This window comes from Callospermophilus lateralis, chromosome 1 (assembly GCF_048772815.1).
Source record: "Callospermophilus lateralis isolate mCalLat2 chromosome 1, mCalLat2.hap1, whole genome shotgun sequence".
Lineage (NCBI taxonomy): Eukaryota > Metazoa > Chordata > Mammalia > Rodentia > Sciuridae > Callospermophilus > Callospermophilus lateralis.
In genome coordinates, this window is record NC_135305.1 from 98109362 (window position 1) to 98129673 (window position 20312).

Genomic DNA, 20312 nt, shown 5'->3' on the forward strand with positions numbered 1-20312 from the left:
AAAATCTTTTGAACTACATTTATTTGCCTATTATCTCAAGTTAGTAAGACTAACAATGTTCATAAACTCTTTGCTGTGAATAAGGCAGACAACATTTTTCCTATCCAAAAGTAAAAAACAAAACAAAACACAAGCCTAATACCACCTAGGGTTCCTTCTAAATAAGCTTACCTACTTGTGATAGAGAAACCAACAGGAACCAGCAAATTGTCGTTTATTTACTTGACATATCTTCCACAGGAGACCTATTTGACCTCTCTTCATAGCTCCAATACATTCACACAGGGCACTCAAGGACCTCACTGATACACACTTACTGGTGCCTAACACCTATGCTTCATATCTTGTCTCATGAGTCCATGAAAGTCTGCATATTCTCCCAGCTCTAAAAGCAGTGTTTCTCAAAATCAGCACTTTAAGAAACAGGCAGCATCCTGGGGTAAATGGGGTAACAAGATTTGACTTAACCAAAAGTACACCAAAACTTAAGAGTGATTTCATCATTCTGCTTTGCAATGTAGTTTCTAGAAATCAGCTATGATAAAAAACAGGAAATAGCTGTGTTAAAATTTTACTAACTCATAAAAAGCTGCAAGTTGAATTTAACAGTTTATTATGATTTATAAGTGTCATTTTTAAAAACATCAGTCCATTAAACCATGTAGAAATAAGTATGCAAAAAGTCTGCAAAACAAAACATTCTTTAAACATGTTTAAGTAGATAGATTATCTGAAATTCTGGATTGTTCAGTCACTTCATTATTACGCTATGGCAGCCAAGTAATCCTTAACTTCAGTTGGAGTAAGCCGCCTAAATCCAGCTTCATTGCAGATTCCAACTTCAATGTTATCTTCTGTCATTTGCCCTTCAAAACTTTCCTATTGAGAAGAAGGTGAAATAATCAATTTTCCAATTAATTATAAAATCCTCATAAATCCAGTTAGCAGATAGGAGACTAACCTTTAGGGTTAAGATGGCTGTATGAATGGCATCTTCCAGTTCCAAATCTTCATTATATCTAAAGAAAATTTAAAAAAAAAAATGACTTTATGGCACTATTTATATTCTTCATATCAATTCAAATACAATGACAACAACAGCGTAAGTTTTTTTTTTATATATACTTTTTAGTTGTCAATGGACCTTTATTTTATTTATTGATATGTGGTACTAAGGATGGAACCCAATGCCTCACATATGCTAGGAAAGCACTCTACCACTGAGCCACAACCCCAGCCCCAAGATTTTTTAAAAAAAATCTAATGCTCTTAAAAATACTAAATAATGCATTAATTCCTCTAATAACTTCATTGATAGCTGTCCCCAAATAAGAAATTTAACATCATTTGGTGCTCAATTCCCAAACATTGGAAAAAGTATAATCCTAAAAGTTTTAGGAAATTTATTAAGTATAAATACTTTAATAAAATTGAAATAATATTATAATTACAAAATAAAGCAGAAAAATCAGACCTTTGCTAAAATTTTGTTTGTTTTTATAAGCTATAACATGTTATGACATGTGAAATGTTTGGACTCAATAAGTAAAATTTTAAGCAAAGTGCTTTAAGACTCCAAGATTAAGTTTACCATTTAAGTGAAAGTCTAATGTCTTTAATAACCCTAATATTAATATGTTAAATATGTACTAAAAAGGGTCATCTGTTCAAGTCAATTACAAAAGCTTTCTGTTCCAAAGGTCAAACATTTTTGAGGACTATAACAATGCTGAGTCTGGAACACTACTGGGAATAAGTGAAAGCAATTTGTTGTGCTCTGCAATGACAGCAGACTTTTACACAGTGTTCCACTCCTCATCAAGAACACAAATCATACATTTAATCTACTCAACAGCAGGTATTTGGTTATCACAATTTCTTGATTTCACAATGTTTCTGTCATCATAATATACAGCTGCTATTAAATCATTTAAACATTTTTTTTAATAACAGGGAAAATTAAGTAAAAAAAATTATTTAAGAAAAAAACAAGAATGTGAAAAAAGATGTCCTTAAGAAATTAATATACCACTTATTCTGAAAGCTAGGAAGACAGGATGTTGAGAAGTTTTCTGTTTCTTCTATCTGTAACTAGGTTCAAATACAGAATAGTACCACAAATTTGTTTAGGTCCATGATAATAAAGTGTGCTGAAAAGTGTAAAGTCAATTCACTGCTGAATCCAGTTATTGTGAGCCCACCTTTTCTCAAGGAATGTTTTCCCATTTACATAGTTCTTTCCCATGGCTGTGGCCTTCCAGGCAAAGTAAGCTCCCTAATCATAAAGGGAAAAGAGACACATTTTTAAAAACTAATACAACTGTATTATTTTAACATTTGCTTTTAAACTCTGTAACTGGTCTCAATTTCTAAGGTCATAGAATACTTATTGGAATGGAATGAAAATGTCACAAATAGATTATCTTTTAAAAAGGTCAGAGGGATAGATGATAAAGAGGCATGAAACAACTTGGAAATTAAGGAAAAAGTTGGTATCTTGTCTGTGGTGATAGTTTCCTCTGAAATGTATATATATCAAAAGTGAACAAACAATGATGCAAATTATTGATGATGCAGTGTACTATAAATAAATTCTATTAAAAAAAAGTTAAAGAAAACTGGGGTTAACAAGTAATTAAGAGTAACAGTTTAGCTTACTGGATTGAAGGGACTTAAAAATCTATCACATAACTCCATTAGTGAATAAATTAAAGAGGTAGCTTTTCATTTAAAAAGTATTCAAAGGTTTTGATATTTTGTAATTTGAAGTGAAATGAAAGCAGCAGCAATATCATAAATAGCATGACATCATCTGTTGAAAAACATACGCACATAATAAAAAGTACCAAGAAAGATATATCAAACATATTAAAACAATTTAAACAATTGCCTTTTAGATAACAGAGCAAGAAAAATGCATACAGTTCCAGAGATGGGAGCTTCTGCTACCCACTGGAAAGTGAAGTAAAAGAAATTGTCATTTAGCTTCAGAAGCCCAGGGATGAGGTAAAAACAATGTCAAAATTCCCCCAATACTTCCCTTTCTGATTTAAGTAACCATCATATATATAAATTTTTTTGCCTTTTAAGTTTATAAATAAGGTTAGTATTGAGTGAACTTGTAATTACCTACCATAAACAATGAAAATTTAGTCCCCAATCTTAAACTTTTTCTTATGACAAATGGAATGATATGGAATGGTATTTAGGAATGCTTTCTATTCTAGATACCAGTCTTCTGTTTTAGAGCAGACAACTTGCCCAAAATATTGGTTACATTCATTTTGCAAAACACTGAATTAATATTTTTTGCTGGTAAGAGTGACACTCAAAAATCAGTTCCAAGATTAACCTGCTAGCAAAGATAATATTTCTCCAGATTCATATGTTTAATTGCAACATTTTCCTAAGTAACAGAATTCTATAGATTTAATGAGATTTGATAACAACTATTTCAACAAGTTACTCAATGTTAATGAACAAGACAGAAAAAGAGGGAAAAGTTATAACTGGTAGCTTCCTTGGCAAAAGGTCAGGTTATCAGAATTTTAAATGTGCAAACTAATACACACCTTGTACTTTCTAAACTCCAAATAAAAAAGAGAAAATATTGCTAAATTTCAAAACTTTCATGGCTTCTTTTATTAGATATTAAGAGTACTTTAACAAATCCCTCAAATACATCTAATGATACTTACTGATGGATCTGACTGAAATAAATATGGTCGTCCCTCATTCCATCCACAAATAAGTAAAGAAACTCCAAATGGACGAACACCACTGCAGAAAGCAAAAGAAAATTATTTGGTATGTTCATGGTATTAAAAATCACCCTCAAGTGAAAACTTATCAATACTCTCAAGAAAAGCAAATTATCAAATAAACTGAATTAGACTTAGAAGTTCCTTAGAAAATATTTAAAGTTTTTGTAAATGAATCAATTCAAAATAATTCTCTTTATGGAAGTGAGAAGCAATAATTAAATTTAAGTTTTGATGAATGGAGTAACACCTTACCCTAGTTTGGGTAGGGTTTATTTCCAAGTTCATGTATAGAAGTTTGATTCCCAATGTAATGGAATGAGAGGTGGTGGATCTTTAAGAGGTGGAACCTAGTAGAAGGAAATTAGGTCATGGGGCACCATCCTCGGAAAGGATTAATGCCTATTGGTTAAGTATTACAGGAACAGACTAGTTCCCACAAGAGTGGATAGTTACAATTCAGCAAGTTTAGCTCCTTCACATAGTCTTGCTTCCTCTCTCACCACATGACCTATCTTGCAAGGGCTCCCTCTGGCCGTGTAATGCTACATGCCAGAAGAACATCTTCAGAAGCTGATGCCAACACCATGTTACTGAACCTCCAGAACTGTGAACTAAATAAACTTCTTTTTTCCATTGAGTTTACATTTCAACAACTACCTATGTACTCTCATTCACACCCAAACCTAAAAACATCGGGATTAAAATGAATAAAATGTATCCAACAGCTATTACTTTCATTACCTTTAATAATCGTTTATCACTGGGAAGACAAATGTAGAAATACTAATCATTGCCCATAAATGTTTTAATTAGTAACCAGCCAAAGGTCTTTGGGTATCTAAAAGCTACTTTCTGCTGTTGCGTTCACATTTTTCCTTAAGAAATCATTTTCAGGGCTGGGGATGTGGCTCAAGCGGTAGCGCACGCTTGGCATGCGTGCGGCCCGGGTTCGATCCTCAGCACCACATACAAACAAAGATGTTGTGTCCGCCGAAAACTAAAAAATAAATATTAAAGTTCTCTCTCTCTTTCTTTGAAAAAAAGAAATCATTTTCAGTACAGTTAAGATCAGAAATAATCTTAGTGATTTCCTCCATTTTTAGGCAAATACAGGGAGAGCAAATCTCTATTTATATATCTCCTCTTTTAAAATGACTTTTTTCCTTGTAATTCATAACTCATTTTGAATAATAAAATCAACTTACCCTGACTGGGTGTATTCTTGCATCACAGAAGCTACTCTCTGTACCAGCTGAGCTGTGGGAATAGGTTCTTGGTAAACAAGATAATACTGCTGAGCAAGTTTTCGAGCTCTATGCACTAGCACTCTACAAGGAAGGAAGAAATAATATTTAATTAAAATTAGGATGCTCTACTACTCAAAAAGACCCATTACCCTTCTCTAGGCATATACCTACAACATAAGTTTATTATGTATCTCTTTTTGTATGTATAGGGGGGCACTGGGCATTGAACCCAGGAGTGCTGTACCACTCATCCCTAGCCCCTTTTATTTTTATTTTGAAACAAGGTCTCACTAAGTTGCTGAAGCTGACCTCAAATTTACAAACATTCTGTTTTAAGCTTCCCAAGTAGCTAGCATTATAGGTATGCTTTAATAATAGCTACCAGCTCAGAGCTGGTCTTACTTTTAAATCAGATTCCAGTTAATTTAGGAAAAAATATCAAAGCATCATAGAGGAGCCAAGCAATAGGAGACAGTCTTCAAGAATGCCCCCCTATCCTGAGAGCAGCCACCCTGTCTTTTTAGATTTCACCCCAGCCAACACACACATATGCATACATGAACATACACACACACAATTTGGGTGAACATAGAGACACACAATTTAGAGCATTTTTTTTCTTACTCTGCAGCAGTCTTCTCTGCAGAATGCCTAAATCTCCCTGCCTACACTTTCAAGTAACCTTCAGAGATTAAGAAACAGTAAGAAACTATTTTAACTCAAAATATAAAAATGTCAAGATACTAAGAATATATGACATAATAATCAAATATATTAAGATAAATAGTATATTATCAAAATAATAGTACCTGCTCATATACTACTGATCTGAAATATGCACATTATCTGTACATATTTGTATGATACTCATGCTCATTTAAGTTTATTCTATTGGTGGTGGCACACTGCAGTCTCCCTTCTATACAATGGTATCAAGATCCACTATAGTGAAAGCTGATTACATTTCAGTGATCTTGCTGTTTTTCCTGACTCTATTAAAGTAAAATTTTGGCTCTATTTATCTTATTCTTACAAAATCATGAATAAAAAGCTTTCTATTTGTTGGTAACCTGATATAATAGCAATACTCTCTTTTCCCATGAAATACAAAGGGAATGTGTCTTTGAGCTTCTGGATCCCAGAAGGCTGTCATACTGAACAACTTTCAGTGGCCTTTAAGAATTCTGTCCCTTTGACAAGAACCATAAATATAATGAAGTTTTATGATGATGCTTTCTTTTGCCATCTGATACTTTTTAAAATATGGTTTACTACAACATATACTGTTTTAATCATTTTTAAATTGCATTAGGGAGAGGGGTAGAGCAGTGAAAGAGCACTTGCCAAACCATGTGAGGCTCCAAGTTTATCCCTAGCACCCAAAACAAAATAAACCAAAAAAAAAAAAAAAAAGCTACAAAGTCATTTAATTCCCTTGCTGGCGAAAGTGCTTGCAATACTTATGGTTCTAGTTCTTTTGATAAATATACAAATTTAAAAAGTGCATTAGGGTCAGGCACAATGGCACAAGCCTGTAATCCCAGCAACTCAGGAGGCTGAGATAGGAGGATTGTAGAGTTCGAACCCAGCCTCAGCAAAAGCAAGGTGCTAAGCAACTCAGTGAGACCCTGTCTTTAAATAAAATACAATATAGGGCTGAGGAGATGGCTCAGTGGTTGCATGACTTCAATTCTGGTATGAATAAATAAATAAATAGTGCATTAGGGAACACTGAAGCCCTTTATGTCCAGTCCTTGGAGGACAGAGGAAGGATAGTGACCAGAAGGAATCAAGGTATCCACTAAACAGAAACAGAGGACTAAGTACTATGTCTATCTCCTCTTTTAAAATGTTGGGAAACTGAGTTAATCTCCTTAATGTAATGTATATAGACAAACTAAATTAGGCTATTAATGAGGCTGAAGTTGCTAAACAAAACACAAAGAGTTAAAAGAAAAAGGAACATCCATTGACTTTTTTCCTCAATGTATAGTTTACAATCAATTCATGAGATGGTAGAGAGAACTATAAATAATATAAAGTACCTGTAATCTGGACCCATTCCACTATAGACCAAACCTATATGTTTGGTAATTGGTTCCACTTTGTGTACACTTCGTTCATCATACAGAATGGATTTCTGTTTCTTCTCAGTTGCTAATACCACACCATTTGCAGCTTTAAAAACAAAAAACAAAATAAAGACCTATATATTTAATTATTTTAAACCTCTATTTCAATCATTTTCTAATTATTGGTGGATTAAACCCAAACTACTTTGTTATTTCCTCTAATTTATGAAACCTCTTCTTCTAGATTCCTGTTTTAAATTCTGATTTACCTAAAAAATGGTAAATCAATTTTTCCCTCACTGGTCATTTAAAATGCACTTGGGGGGAGGGGGAGTCCCCCAAACTAAAGGCACTACACAACACAACTTCTCTTAAAGTACCACAGGATATCTGAGAATTTACATGTTTTAAAATACACCATATTTTGGATAACTTTGTCCCTGTTTTTATAACATCAAGACTTCTTCTTTAAGAGTACTAAGATATGAAACAATCACATTATCTTTAAATTATGTTTTATAATGAACTTAAAGTTATATGACATAAACTGCAAGAGAGCAGCAACACAATCAGTAGAAAAACAAAACAATACTCGATTTTCTGAATGGGAAAGACTACATGTAGGTTATCACAACTAATAGGTAAAGGTTCTACATTTACTTTAAAAATAAATTTTAATCACCTCATTAGTCTTTATTACTATTTTCTTTAAACTTCAAAGTATTCTAAGTTAACAAAAAGAACTTAAAAATTATACTATCACAGCTATTTACTTATAAACTAATTACTACCCCTTCCATCAGGAAAACTATTAACAAGCACCTAAAGTGACTAAAGCACTTAATTACCTTTAATTCCCACTGAAGGGGCTCCTCCAGCTACAGCAGCCAAAGCATATTCAATCTGGACAAGTTTACCTGATGGGCTTAAAAGGAAACACAGGTATTTGCTAAGTTCACATTATTTTCAAATGTTTTTTGTAGAAACATCTTGAGTGCAGATGTACAACTCAAATCCCATTAATCAAAACGTAAGCAACGGTTGGCCTTTGATTATCTATATGAAGCTGTTTAGTAATTTTCAAGATGATTTGAAGATACTCATGGTGAATCACATATTCTATTTCCTTTGGTTGGTTCGTATTTGTACTTGGAATAACAGCATTACTATTGTCTCTTTTCACCACTTACCACCCTTGTGATTTTAGACAAGTTACTTAAGCTTTTTGTTTTCCCACCTGTAAAATGGAGGTTAATAGTACATAGCAGTTCTCTTTTTAAAGTGTTATTGCAATGATTAAACGAAATAATGACTATAAAAGTTTCTGGCATGTATTAGCAATAAGCAAATTCTGAACGGTAACCAAGAAAATGTATGTGTCTGTTAAAAACCAAAGAGCATTTATTTTCTATGGTTTCTTTCTTTTCTTCTTCTTCTTTTTTTTTTTTTAAGAAAATAGACAGGGCTTAACATGCAAGACCTAGATAAGTATCATCAACAAAGTATTCTCCATATAATATAAAACTAATTCTAAGAACCATTAGATGGTTACATTTAACAGCTCCAGTTTCATGAGTTTGGCAGGCAAATAACTCGTCCCAAACTGGCCTTTTAGGTAATACTTTATTTCTAACTAGTTGCTGAATTACAATCAGGATCACAAACCAACCTCCTCATTTTATAGAAAAACAAACAAAATCCTGAATAAAGTAATTGGTTCTGTGTCACCACTGGGTCCATATCTTTTACTATTGAAAAATATGAAGATGATCTTAAGCCCCAGAAGGCCATCTGTTTTAACTTCATACAATTAAAGGTATTGTCACTCAAATCTCAACTTTCACCATCCCACCCTGCTCCAGACAAACAGGCTGCTCTTTAGATGTCAAAACTCCTCTGACAAGCTAATTCCTACACATGACTCCCATTTCTCTATTGCCTAATAAACTCCTTCTGGTCATCCTAGAGTCCTTAGTAGATATGCTATGCCCTCAAGGGATGCCACCCTGTCAGACTAATTTGAATCCCATATAATCATGCCTAAGGTGTCCTATACTTTCTCTTTGGCTAAAGTTCATCATATATGAATTATTTTTATAATATGTGTCTTCCTCAACAAAGTGTAAGCTCTGGTTATGTTTTTTAGGAAATAACCTAGTACTGGGAATCCAGAGTCATTTGACTGATAAAATGGCAGCTTACAGACTAAATAAAATTAGCTGACTTGAGAGGAAAATATTAATAAGCACTTAAATTATAACATTTGGGTACACTTTTTGACACTTAATGATCACTAATCATAACTTTCAGGGTTCATCTAGCTTTCAAGTATTGTTTTAATACCTCCAGGGAATATTTCAAGACTCATGCAAACTTAATTATCTTTTCTCTGCTCCCAGAGCCACCTATAAATACCTTTATCATTTCAACTTTCTGTGAAAGCTCAATAACCTGCAAGCTTGCTGAGCAACTGAACATGTTTTATAGTCAATAATACCCTCACCTCAGTGTAAAGTACCAGCACCTCTACTTGGAATAACCAAAGTAACCTTTTTACTTTACTTATACTCCCAAACAGAATTATCTCTGTAGCATGTTATCCACAACTAAATCCTATAAAAACTTCTTGGTTCCCTTAAAATAAAATGAAAACTACTCACTCTGGCCTGCAGACCCTGAATGGTTAGCCTTCAGCTATATTACCTCCTTGCTCATTATATTCCACCTTCTATCAACTATTCTCTTTACTCCTAAATTTTCAAACAGCTGGCTCCTTTTCATTTTCCAGAATAAAAAATCATTGAAAAATGGATCTTTGCTGATCACTCAAACTAATGCCTCTTCTCTTGTCCTTTTAAAATAAAATTCCTGGGTAACAGAAAAACATTTTTTTTTTTTTTCAGAATTCATCAACAGGCGCCAAGTTGCTCAATTATTGTCAATATCTTCAGCTAAATGTAAGGTACAAAAACACATTCTTCATCCCATAATCTCTAGTCAGTTCCACCACTAATAGTTTTAATTCTAATCATAACATTCTAAAAAAAAATTTTTTTTTTTTTAATTACAACAGTTGGGCTGGGGATGTGGCTCAAGCGGAAACGCACTTGCCAGGCATGCGCGGGGCACTGGGTTCGATCCTCAACACCACATAAAAATAAATAAAGATACTGTGTCCACAGAAAAATGAAAAATAAATATTAAAAAATTCTCTTAAAAAAAAAAATTTCAGGTCCTACCGGGGCAGTGGCGCACACCTGAAATCCCAGTGGCTCCAGAGGCTGAGGCAGAAGGATAGCAACAAAGCCAGCCTCAGCAAAGCAGAAGAGCTAAGCAACAAAGTGAGATCCTGTCTCTAAATAAACCGCAAAACAGGGCTGGGGATGTGGCTTGGGCGGGAGGGGTTGAGTGCCCCTGAATTAAATTCCCAATACAAAAAAAACCCATTCAGTCCCTGATGAAATATGGTTGTTTTGTGCCTCAGCTCCACCAAAATTATCCTTAGAGATAAAGAATCTTGTGTGTTATATTCACATAAGTGAACAGTGGTTACCTCGCACATTTTAGTCTCTGTCAAGGTATATAACAAAACCATTTAATTAAACTAATTTCATTCAAAGTTTGCCAAAACACTATTGCACCCAGACATACTGAAAATTGCCAAGAGGAAGGCATTTTTTTTTTTTTTTAATTTTAGTAAGACAACATGCAATAAAAAGTGTATGTCCACTTAATTACTCAATGACGACCTTGGACAAGTTAATTTGTCCAAGTGTGGATAGCTCTTCAGTAACATGGTGAGATAACATTCATTACAGGTGGTAGGTAAAGCAGTGGAGGAGGATTAAGTTGCACCAACACAGAAAGTATTCAACAAGTTAGATCCTCTGTGCCTTCAGTAGTCAGACGGACAACTAAATGGGACATTACTGATCCTTAAGAAAATGGTCACACTAGAATCCTTCCCTGGTCATTTTTAAAAATTCTTCAGTGATGGTTTTCTTACAGTGGGTACGATGTTTCACCTCAACTGTATTTTGAGAATATTACTTTAATTCCCTCTTTTGTAACAGAAAAACCTAAACTCTTTAAGCATTCCTCTGTATAAAACCAAAAAGACCAAAACATATATTGTAGCCTAGTTATTTTTGGGGCCCACAACAACCTAACTGATAGAAAAATCAGCGCTTTCATTTTTCAGTCCTTACACTTCTAATTGGGACACGGAAGAAACCGAAAGCATAAGTTTCAAGACACTAGGGCCAAACTGTAACCAAGACTCCGGCCTAACCGTAAAGCCGAGATTCTTTAAAAAAAAAAAAAAAAAATGCAACCCCACATATTTGGTGGAGATTCCGAGTTTCAGGCACTCCTGCATGGGGCCTACTTTGGTCAAGAAGGAAATTCCGAATTCTGAACGGGTCACCAGGAGCAAGCTAACTCCTCCTTTTCTTGTATTCAAGGCGAAAGTGAATTCCTGCCTAGCAGCTTCCCGATTCCGCAACCTCCAGTGGTTCCCAGGTCCCCCAAATGGGCACCTAAGGCCTGCCGGAACCATGACTTTCGAGGCTTTCCCGTTCCCCAGCCGGCCCGGCAAATGACTTTGCAAAGCTACATTTCCAACTCCACTTCCCATTGGACCCTCTGGAAATTCTAAGGCACAAACCACTACAAATAAAGTGGGGTCGGGTAGTCTCCTGCAACCTTTGCTACGTGCAGGACCCTGGGGTCCCTTCAATACCTGAATGTAGTCAGCGAAAAGCTGTAACCGCGCTCCGCCATCTTTACCCGGAGAACCAAAGCACAATCGCGCACATGCGCACCGCTGTCGATTTCTTTCCATTTCCCCGCCCTCTTCCTTGCCTTCTCTTTCTCTGATTGGAGCAGAGTCAGAGCCACCTCAGGGGCATTCTGGGAGTTGTAGTTCTATAAGGTAGATTTGCCCGACTCTGGTTCTTTGCGCACATTCATAGGGGAAGGATCCAGCAGCCCAGTGAGTTCCGTTTTCCGGCAATGAAGATGGCGTCTAGCATGCTCCTGGTTGTGGTGCCTCCGTGGCCCGCTGCGCGGGGGCTGCTCCGAAACTGCTGGGAGCTTCTGCAGCGAAAACTTCAAAAGAGCTGGCCAGGGTATACAGCTCCTCCGTGGGGTAGGTAAAGAAAGGCTCTGTAGGAAGTGGATCAGTGAGGGGACCCAGGCTGCTTGGTAGACACAGTTCCTGGTTTTTGTCCTTGGACTTTCTCATTCCCGGAGGCGCATAGGGGAACGTGGTTCCTTACTTTAGCCTGGAAACCATAGCAGCTATTTGTGCGCATCGAGCAAATAAATAAAGTTTCTGTGCTTGTCCATTCGTATGTAGATTGTTACCCAAGCGCCTTAGCTTGTTAAGGATTAGCACAGCCGAATTTTGTTAAAATGCTGAAAACAGATGCTTTCGAGTAATTTCTGGAGGAAGAAAGAACTGAGTTTCATTCCAATTTACAGAGATGATACGGGCGTTTTAAAAGGAGAATGGAGGCAAGTGAGTCGGAAGAGTAAGAGAAGTGAAATGGAGCAAGGGGCTGGTTGGTCATTGTAAATGGGATTAGTACAGCTGTGTCTGCTAGCTCGCAGGTATCCAAGGTAGAGTTCTGTTCGCACATAAGAGACCCAGAGACAGAAGCCTTCTTGATCATTGATTATATTCCAAAGGAATGGCCTTGGGTTCTTGAGAGAGATGCTTTGGAGGTGAAACTGATATGTCTTTACAATTGTGATTCCTTTTTAGTAGATCCTGTAAGATAAGGAATTCAGGTGCCTATTCAGGTGTGTATTGGCTAGACCAAAAATAAAGTTTCCTGTCAGCGTGGAACTTTCTCAGGCTTAAACTTTAAGGAGAGCTGAGGTCATCCCAGGGACATGACCTTACGTTGCCAGAAGTTGTGCTAGAGTTAGGTTAAGTCTCATTTGTCCAGGAGTTTAGAGTTGTCCTGTGTGTATACTTATGCAGTTCTCAGTTGGCACTATGGCTGGCCACTGCAGATCCCAATTGTCATTTCTTTCAGTTCCATTGTCCACAGGATGCAACTTGTTCTCTCTGTGGTGTTTGAGCTCTGTGCAGATTAATTCTGATTCCTTGTATTCCTTGAGGAACAAGTTTTAATTGAAAATATTTTGGATGTCAAAACTGTTATTGCTTTAACATTTACTAAATATCCCCAAAGTGATAATACCTAGGCAATTTAAACAGATACAGACCAAGAAAATATGTACTACAATATACCAAACACTGAGCTAAGTACATTTTCACCAACCACTTCCTGGGAAAAGCTTCTCAACAATCTCATTAATTTTCACCACTTTTTAACTGAAGAAATAGACTTAGAAAAATCTCTGCGTCCCACAGACAGTCCAGATTCTGCGTTATTAACCACTGGCCACGCTTAGCAATACTTTTAGATCTATTGAAAAAGAGTATCTGTTGTTAAATGTAGAGAGTTTTATGTACTTTTAAGAGTTCTTAAAAAACAAAAATAGTATTCTAAGTCTCAAGAATAGCCAAAGAAGGAGTAAAGGAATCTCTTTGATTTTTATAAGCAATTTAGAAAAACAAAAATGAGACATTGATAGTCACATAAATAAAAATATACAAAGAAATGGTGAGCTGTCTTTTCCATAGTGATCAGACAGGAGTCAAGATTAAATATTATTGAAGAACTTAGAGATTTGAGGAACTTACCTTGTGATTTGATAAATGAATTAATTTTAAGAGGCTAGTACACAGCCTCTTAAATTTTTTTGCATTGCAGGTCAGAAGTGCACTTAGTCAATTTTAATCAGATATACCTGTACATCAATTAATTACTTAGCTGCCCACCAAGTAAAATGTGGACAATTGAGTGATTTTTGTTTCTTCTTCTTCTTTTCTTTTTTTTTTTTTTTTGAAGTTAGGCACCTGTCATTCTTTTATTCATGTTTACTACTGAATTCCTGAGTTCTATACTACATGAGATGAGAAACTCTTGATGTAATTTCTCTTAACTCATTTCAGCAGTTTTCATTAAAATAAACTTCTATTTGTGTTCTTTAAGTTATCCTTTCTTTATTAGTTTTAATTCTATATATTTTACTAGCTCAGGTTTCATGTTAAATTTCTATTGAACATTCTAAACTGTCAGTATATCTACACATGTTTGTGTTGGTTAACATATCACAGTTGATTAGCAAGGATAGTGATATCTGTAAATAGTCTCTTAGGAGCTAGAAACTGATTTTGTATCTCCATGTTTTATTTTATAGGACCAGCATTAGCAGTCCAGGGTCCAGCCATATTTACAAATGATTCCAGTGGAAGTAAGGAGAATTCCAGCTTTTTGGATAACATCTTTTGGATGGCAGCTCCCAAAAACAGACGCAGCATTGAAGTAAACCGGTGTAGGAGAAGAAACCCTCACAAACTTATTAAAGTTAAGGTAATGTGTTGATTTTTGTGGGTGTGCTTTTCCTCAAGTCTGTCCTTGAGTAGCCTCGCAGTCTCAGATCTTCTGCCTATCATTCAGCCTAAGTGAAATACAATATTCTCATTATGTAAGTGTGCTGTCCTCTAGTCTAAATATTAAAAGCAGTCAGGGAAGAAGTTCAGAGAATTTTACATTAAGGACTAAGCAGTGCTCACATACAAAAAAAATTATAGACTATCCACCAAACCTATGATTTCTATACAGAAATTCAAATTACATAGTAATAAAGCAGAGGAAAACGGGTTATAATCTTGTCATCTTGTTTTCCACAAGATAATTGAAAGTGAATTTATCTTTCCTTAGTTTCTTACTTAGGATGCTGTCTACATAGGTCACCCCACTGTGTTGATGGACTCATTATGGGATATTTAGTATTTGAAGCTGGGGAATAGAGAACCTTTGTATATGAAGATGACTACTGTATTTAAGTAAAAATGTATTGGATGCAAAGTTCTCAAATTTTCTATTGATTCAAATTCAGTGTTGCTTGTTTTCAGTTTCCCTATTAAAGTGAGGTTGAACTAGGTGGTATATGACTCATGTAGCCTAAACACTTCTCAGAAAGCTAAGATGTAAGTATCTCTAAAATGTAAGTATTATATATGTTTTTGTTTATTATGTTTTTGTTTTAAAGAACAATATAGACATTTGTCCTGAATGTGGTCACCTGAAACAGAAGCATGTCCTTTGTGGCTATTGCTATGAGAAGGTGTGCAAAGAGGTTCGAGAAATCAGACAGCAGATAAGGAAGCAAGAAGGGGGCCCTTTTAAGGCTCCTACAGTGGAGACTGTTGTGCTGTATTCAGGAGAGACACCATCAGAAAATGATCAAGGCAAGAGGATCATTGAACGAGATAGGAAACGGCCATCCTGGTTCACACAGAATTGACTCCAGAGATATTAAAAGGATAACTTCACAGTAAAACATTTATGCCGAAACAGAGGAAGAGTCTTGGTTTTTATGTTGTGCTTGTTATTAAATCATCAATAGAGTTTAAATTATACTTCATAAGTAGTTGGCTTTATGTGAGTTAACTTAAAGAATATGTCATGAGTAAACTCTTAAAATGTTTATGGAAAGGCTCAATGGATTAATATATCTGTTTCTGTTATACTTTTGGGTTTTAAGTAAACATTAGATTTCCACACAAAAATAAAAAATTTACAATTAATAGCAAGAATTACCTGTTTTGCTTCTCATTTTATTTGCCAGTGGTTTTTCTTAGACAAGCATAAATACTAATACATGGAAATAGGGTGGTATTTGAACTCTGGGTATTATTTTTTAAAGTCATAGTTGTGTCAGTAAGAAAGGTTTTGTTCTATTTTGTTTAGATGATAGAAATAATTCCTTACATTTTACATTAAATCAGAGACATTCAAAATTCGTTAGATGGCTCACAAAATTTGAATTCCATAGTTAGGGAAATGAATTTTTAGTAAAGAGATGAGCACATTTCTCATACATCAAAAAAATGTGTGAAGGATGTTGACTGCATTTTACTTCTAATATATCCTTTTATTGTGCACTTTATCATCTTTATCTCTTCATAGCAATAACTTTTTTAACTTCCTGAAATTCATTTTTTATTTTTTTCTCCCTCTCCTACAATGTATCTGCCCTGTGTCTGCCCTGTGTCCCAGATTTGCTGTTTTGTTTCCTGCTTTGTTTAAAATGAAAGTGAGACAGCTTATTGAAACACATGGTAATAAGAATTAAGGAAATTACAGGTAAGGAAAAAAATCAGTAAACAGATAAAACAAAGCCCAGGGATGTATTTAAAGCAAAATGAATGCCACAATAATCTTAACATTACTAGAATTAGGCAGTAAATTGACCCTGAAGTTTATTTATTTATTTAATATTGGGAATTGGAACCAAGAGGCATTTTACCACTGAGCTACATCCCCAGCCCTTTTTATTTTGAGACAGGGTCTCACTTAAGTTGCTTAGGGCCTCCCTAAATTGCTGAGGCTGGCCTTGAACTTCAGATCACTTGCCTCAACCTCCCCACCTGCTGTGATTATAGGTATGTGCTACTGTACCCAGCTGAACTTTATTTTCTTTGGAAAGGGAACATTGACTTAAATGGAACAGTCTCCATAAGGTACATTGCTATTTTGGAACTGAAGCCTAAGGAACATTTCTGTCGAGCTTCATAGTAAAGATTGTCATGGGGTACTCTGTGTTGCCAATTCTAGAGGTAAAAGGATAAATTTCATAGGATACACTATAACCCAGTGTTGAAGTACAGTTCTGTAAAAGGAAATCTCTTAAGACTTCCAAAATATTGAAAAGTCCTTGGTTCAATCTAAACAACAACAAAAAAATTTTGAGGATCTAGAAGAATTAGTTATATGCATATTACTAATGTGTAATTATCTGTAGATAATTGCTTTTTACTTTGCTGAATCACAAAAGTATTACATGTCAAACTTAAGGCAAATGTCCTTGAGTACAAAATTATCTTTAAGTTCAAGAAAGCCAAAATTGGACTATATCTACCTGAATATGTTCCACTGCTGACTCAGTATTGCCAGTTAACTAGTTGACTAATACATTGCAAATTGTATTTCTAAATAACAGATTGTCTTTTGATGTGGACTGACTGTCTTCTCCCCAAATTCACATCATGTTCAGTACCCAGTGTGATGGTGTTAGCAAATATGGGGCTTTGGGGAGGTTAACTAGGTTATAATGGGTGGAGCCCTCACAAATGGATTAATGCCCTTGTTAGAAGGGGCACTAAGTTTCCCTATTATCCACCACATAAGCATATAAGAAAAGGGCCATCTGCAAACTAGGAAGCCATTCAGTCCTTATCAGAACTGAATCTGCCCCCAGAGTGTGAGAAATTGTTTTAGACACCCAAACTGACAATGAAAGCTCTATTTTACGAAGATTATGTGGGCATGGTCACCATTTTGTATCTCCAAATTAGGCAATAGATAGCAAAACCATATTTCTAGTTCATGTTGGACAACCATGTCATAAAAATGATTATGATTATGATTTTTTTTAGGAATGGATTGCCCCCTCAAAATTATAATGCATCTTATTGCTTCATACCTCCAGTTTTTACTCTCAGAGAAGAAGAGCATCATGAGTTATTCAGAAGAGTAGAACCAATAGAATACATATGAGGGGATTTATTATGGGCCTACATAATCAGGCTGCATGGTCCTACAATGGCCGTCTGCAGCCTGGAGAGCTGGAGAAACAAGTAGCTAGGTACTCAGTTCAAGAAGCTGGAAGCCTCAGGACGAAAGGAACAAAGGATGCAGCCTTAGTCCAAGGATGACAGCCTGGAAGGCTTTTGGAGAGTCACTGGTTTCAGTCCACACTCAAAAGCTGAAGAATTTGGAGGTTGATGTCTACAGAATGAAAACAGCAAAAACAACACTCACTAGAATGAAGTGTGGGTATATATGTGAGCTTCTCCCTTTCATTTTTATTCCATCCAGGTGTCCAGCCTATTGGACAGTGCTGCCTCCATTCAGGACAGGTCTTCACTCAGTTCTGTGACCCACATGCCAATCATCTCTGGAAAACACTCTCACAGACACTCAGAAGTGTGCTCTACCAATTTCCTAGGTATTTCTCAGGTCAATTTACAACCAAGATTAACCATCACAGTAAGTTTGAATTCAGTCACTTAAAACTAATTCATTCATGTGTTAAACATTAGAAATTAACTCCCTTACTCCTACACCACTACATTAAGACATTTTATTGGACTATTCTGGAGAGACTTATCCTTGACCCTGATAATTCCAGCTTTTCTCTCTTTTACTTCCAACCTATGAGCAAATCTACTAATCCCACTGGTCCTACATTTAAAATATGCTTTGAATCTGACCACAAATTTCACCTGCACTGCTACCATTCCAATCAGAGCTTCCATTATCTTGTCTAGAATATTGAACTGACCCCTACTTGATCTGCTTCCACCTCAGTCTCCCATGGTCTGTTCCTCTGCCTCACTATGTAGTTATGTTTCAGGAGCAGGATTTGCCCCTCATTATTTTAAAATCCATTCTACGGAACTCTACTGTCTATGGTTGCATTTCTTTTCTTGGCATATACACAAAAATAGATACTCTGTCGTCCACTGCAACTCTTAAGGAGCACAGTATTATGTGATAACATTGTCATCTGTGCCTCCATGACAGAATGGTGGTGTCTCTTCCAACTGATGTCTCTCACTGGTTTCAAGGGCATCTAGATCAGCAACACCTAAGGTAAATCAAGGGCATGTCCCCTGCACTCAGTGCATGCTATTGAGAACACTCCTCGCAAAGCTCATGCCTTCGTGTTTTCTGCCTGTTTCTCTGTTGTTCCTACTGATTTGAACATCCATCTTCTCCACATTTGGGAAGTCACAGGTGAGGGTTAGGGATGCAATTTTGAGCAAGGATGGGAGGAAAGCTATAGAGGGCCAACGGAAATGCTAAGCAAGCTTGACCATTTAAGCTTTGAAAACATTAGGAACTGGCACAATTTAGCCAGGCATTACCATGCAGTCTCACTAGGGGGCAGCAGGTGAATTGCACTGAGAGTCTTAAATAAAATAACAAGGTGTCAGGTCTAGCAGTACTGTGGACATTGTCTGCTTGTACCAAAGCCATCAGCCTGTGGTTAGCAGACAGAATTGCTTCGGGGTAGGAAAGTCTGCAATGCAGAGTGAAGGCTATCCTCACTCATAACCCTGTTTAGAGCTTCTCTTCCTTTGCCAGGGGATCAGTGTTGCTTTCTTTTAGGGTGCTTTCCCTGACCTTTTTTCCCTACACTATACTCTTGGGTACTACAGACTGCTTAAATATAAAGTCCTTCACAAGAGCATTGTTCAGGATAAAAGCTCAGAATGCTACTGCTATGTAGCTACTTCTCCAATATTCCCCAATATTAACATTTCAGCATCTGAAAAAAAAAAAATACTGAGTTTCTCCCTGACATTGTTCTGATTCAGTAATTTTCAATCAGGAATAATTCCCTTCTCATCCCCAGGGAACAACTGACCAAGTTTACAAACATTTTTGATTGTCATAACTTGAGAGGATGTCTAGTGCTACTGGATTCTAGAGGGTAAAAACCAGGGATGATGCTCAATAGTTTCCCCTACCAGACTCAATAAAGCAAATTCTATTTTGAATAAAAAATGTGACATGAAAAATATTTTAATGTTATAAAAGTCTCACTGTGCCCTCTTGTCTTCTCCATACTTTAAAGTCTCAGAGAAAACTCTCTTGTCTGTGCCTCCAAATCTAATTTTCTTATAGATTTCTACACACACATGTCCAAGTAATACAAGATTCCATTTAAACATTACAAATATCTTTAACATATCATCCTCTTAACAACTTTTCCAAGTTTTCCTTCTAAATTTGCTTCTCTGCTAACCTAAATTGGTATACTTATTAATTCAACAATTGTCTAATATTTTGATTCGACTATAGCACCACCTCTGCTTAACTAATTGACATTTCAAGGTTAGCACATCAAAAATAGAACTACTGGGGCTGGGCTTGTGGCTCAAAGGTAGCATGCTGCCTAGCATGCATGAGGCACTGGGTTCAATCCTCAGCACCACATTAAAAAAATAAATAAATAAAGGTATTGAGTCCACCTACAACTAAAAAATAATTTAAAAAAAAAATAGAACTGCTGATCATTCCTACCTATTATCCCCATTAGCCTAACCTGTATTTGACTCAAACTTTCCCACCTTG

General features: G+C 35.9%; 2 protein-coding genes across 2 annotated transcripts; one reads left to right on the forward strand and one right to left on the reverse strand.

Moving 5' to 3' along the window:
• Window positions 1-596: 596 nt before the first annotated feature.
• Psma2 (proteasome 20S subunit alpha 2) lies at window positions 597-11906 on the reverse strand. The gene is made up of 8 exons (XM_076864201.2): window positions 11825-11906; window positions 7932-8008; window positions 7057-7189; window positions 4970-5092; window positions 3699-3780; window positions 2202-2275; window positions 962-1019; window positions 597-879 (listed from the first exon to the last, which is right to left on the reverse strand). The coding sequence occupies exons 1-8, from the start codon at window positions 11863-11865 to the stop codon at window positions 763-765; spliced, it is 705 nt and encodes a 234-aa protein (XP_076720316.1). The 5' UTR covers window positions 11866-11906; the 3' UTR covers window positions 597-762.
• Window positions 11907-12056: 150 nt separating this feature from the next.
• Mrpl32 (mitochondrial ribosomal protein L32) lies at window positions 12057-15763 on the forward strand. The gene is made up of 3 exons (XM_076864211.2): window positions 12057-12232; window positions 14362-14534; window positions 15217-15763. Exons 1-3 carry the CDS (start codon window positions 12097-12099, stop codon window positions 15469-15471), a joined length of 564 nt encoding a protein of 187 aa, XP_076720326.1. The 5' UTR covers window positions 12057-12096; the 3' UTR covers window positions 15472-15763.
• Window positions 15764-20312: the final 4549 nt, after the last annotated feature.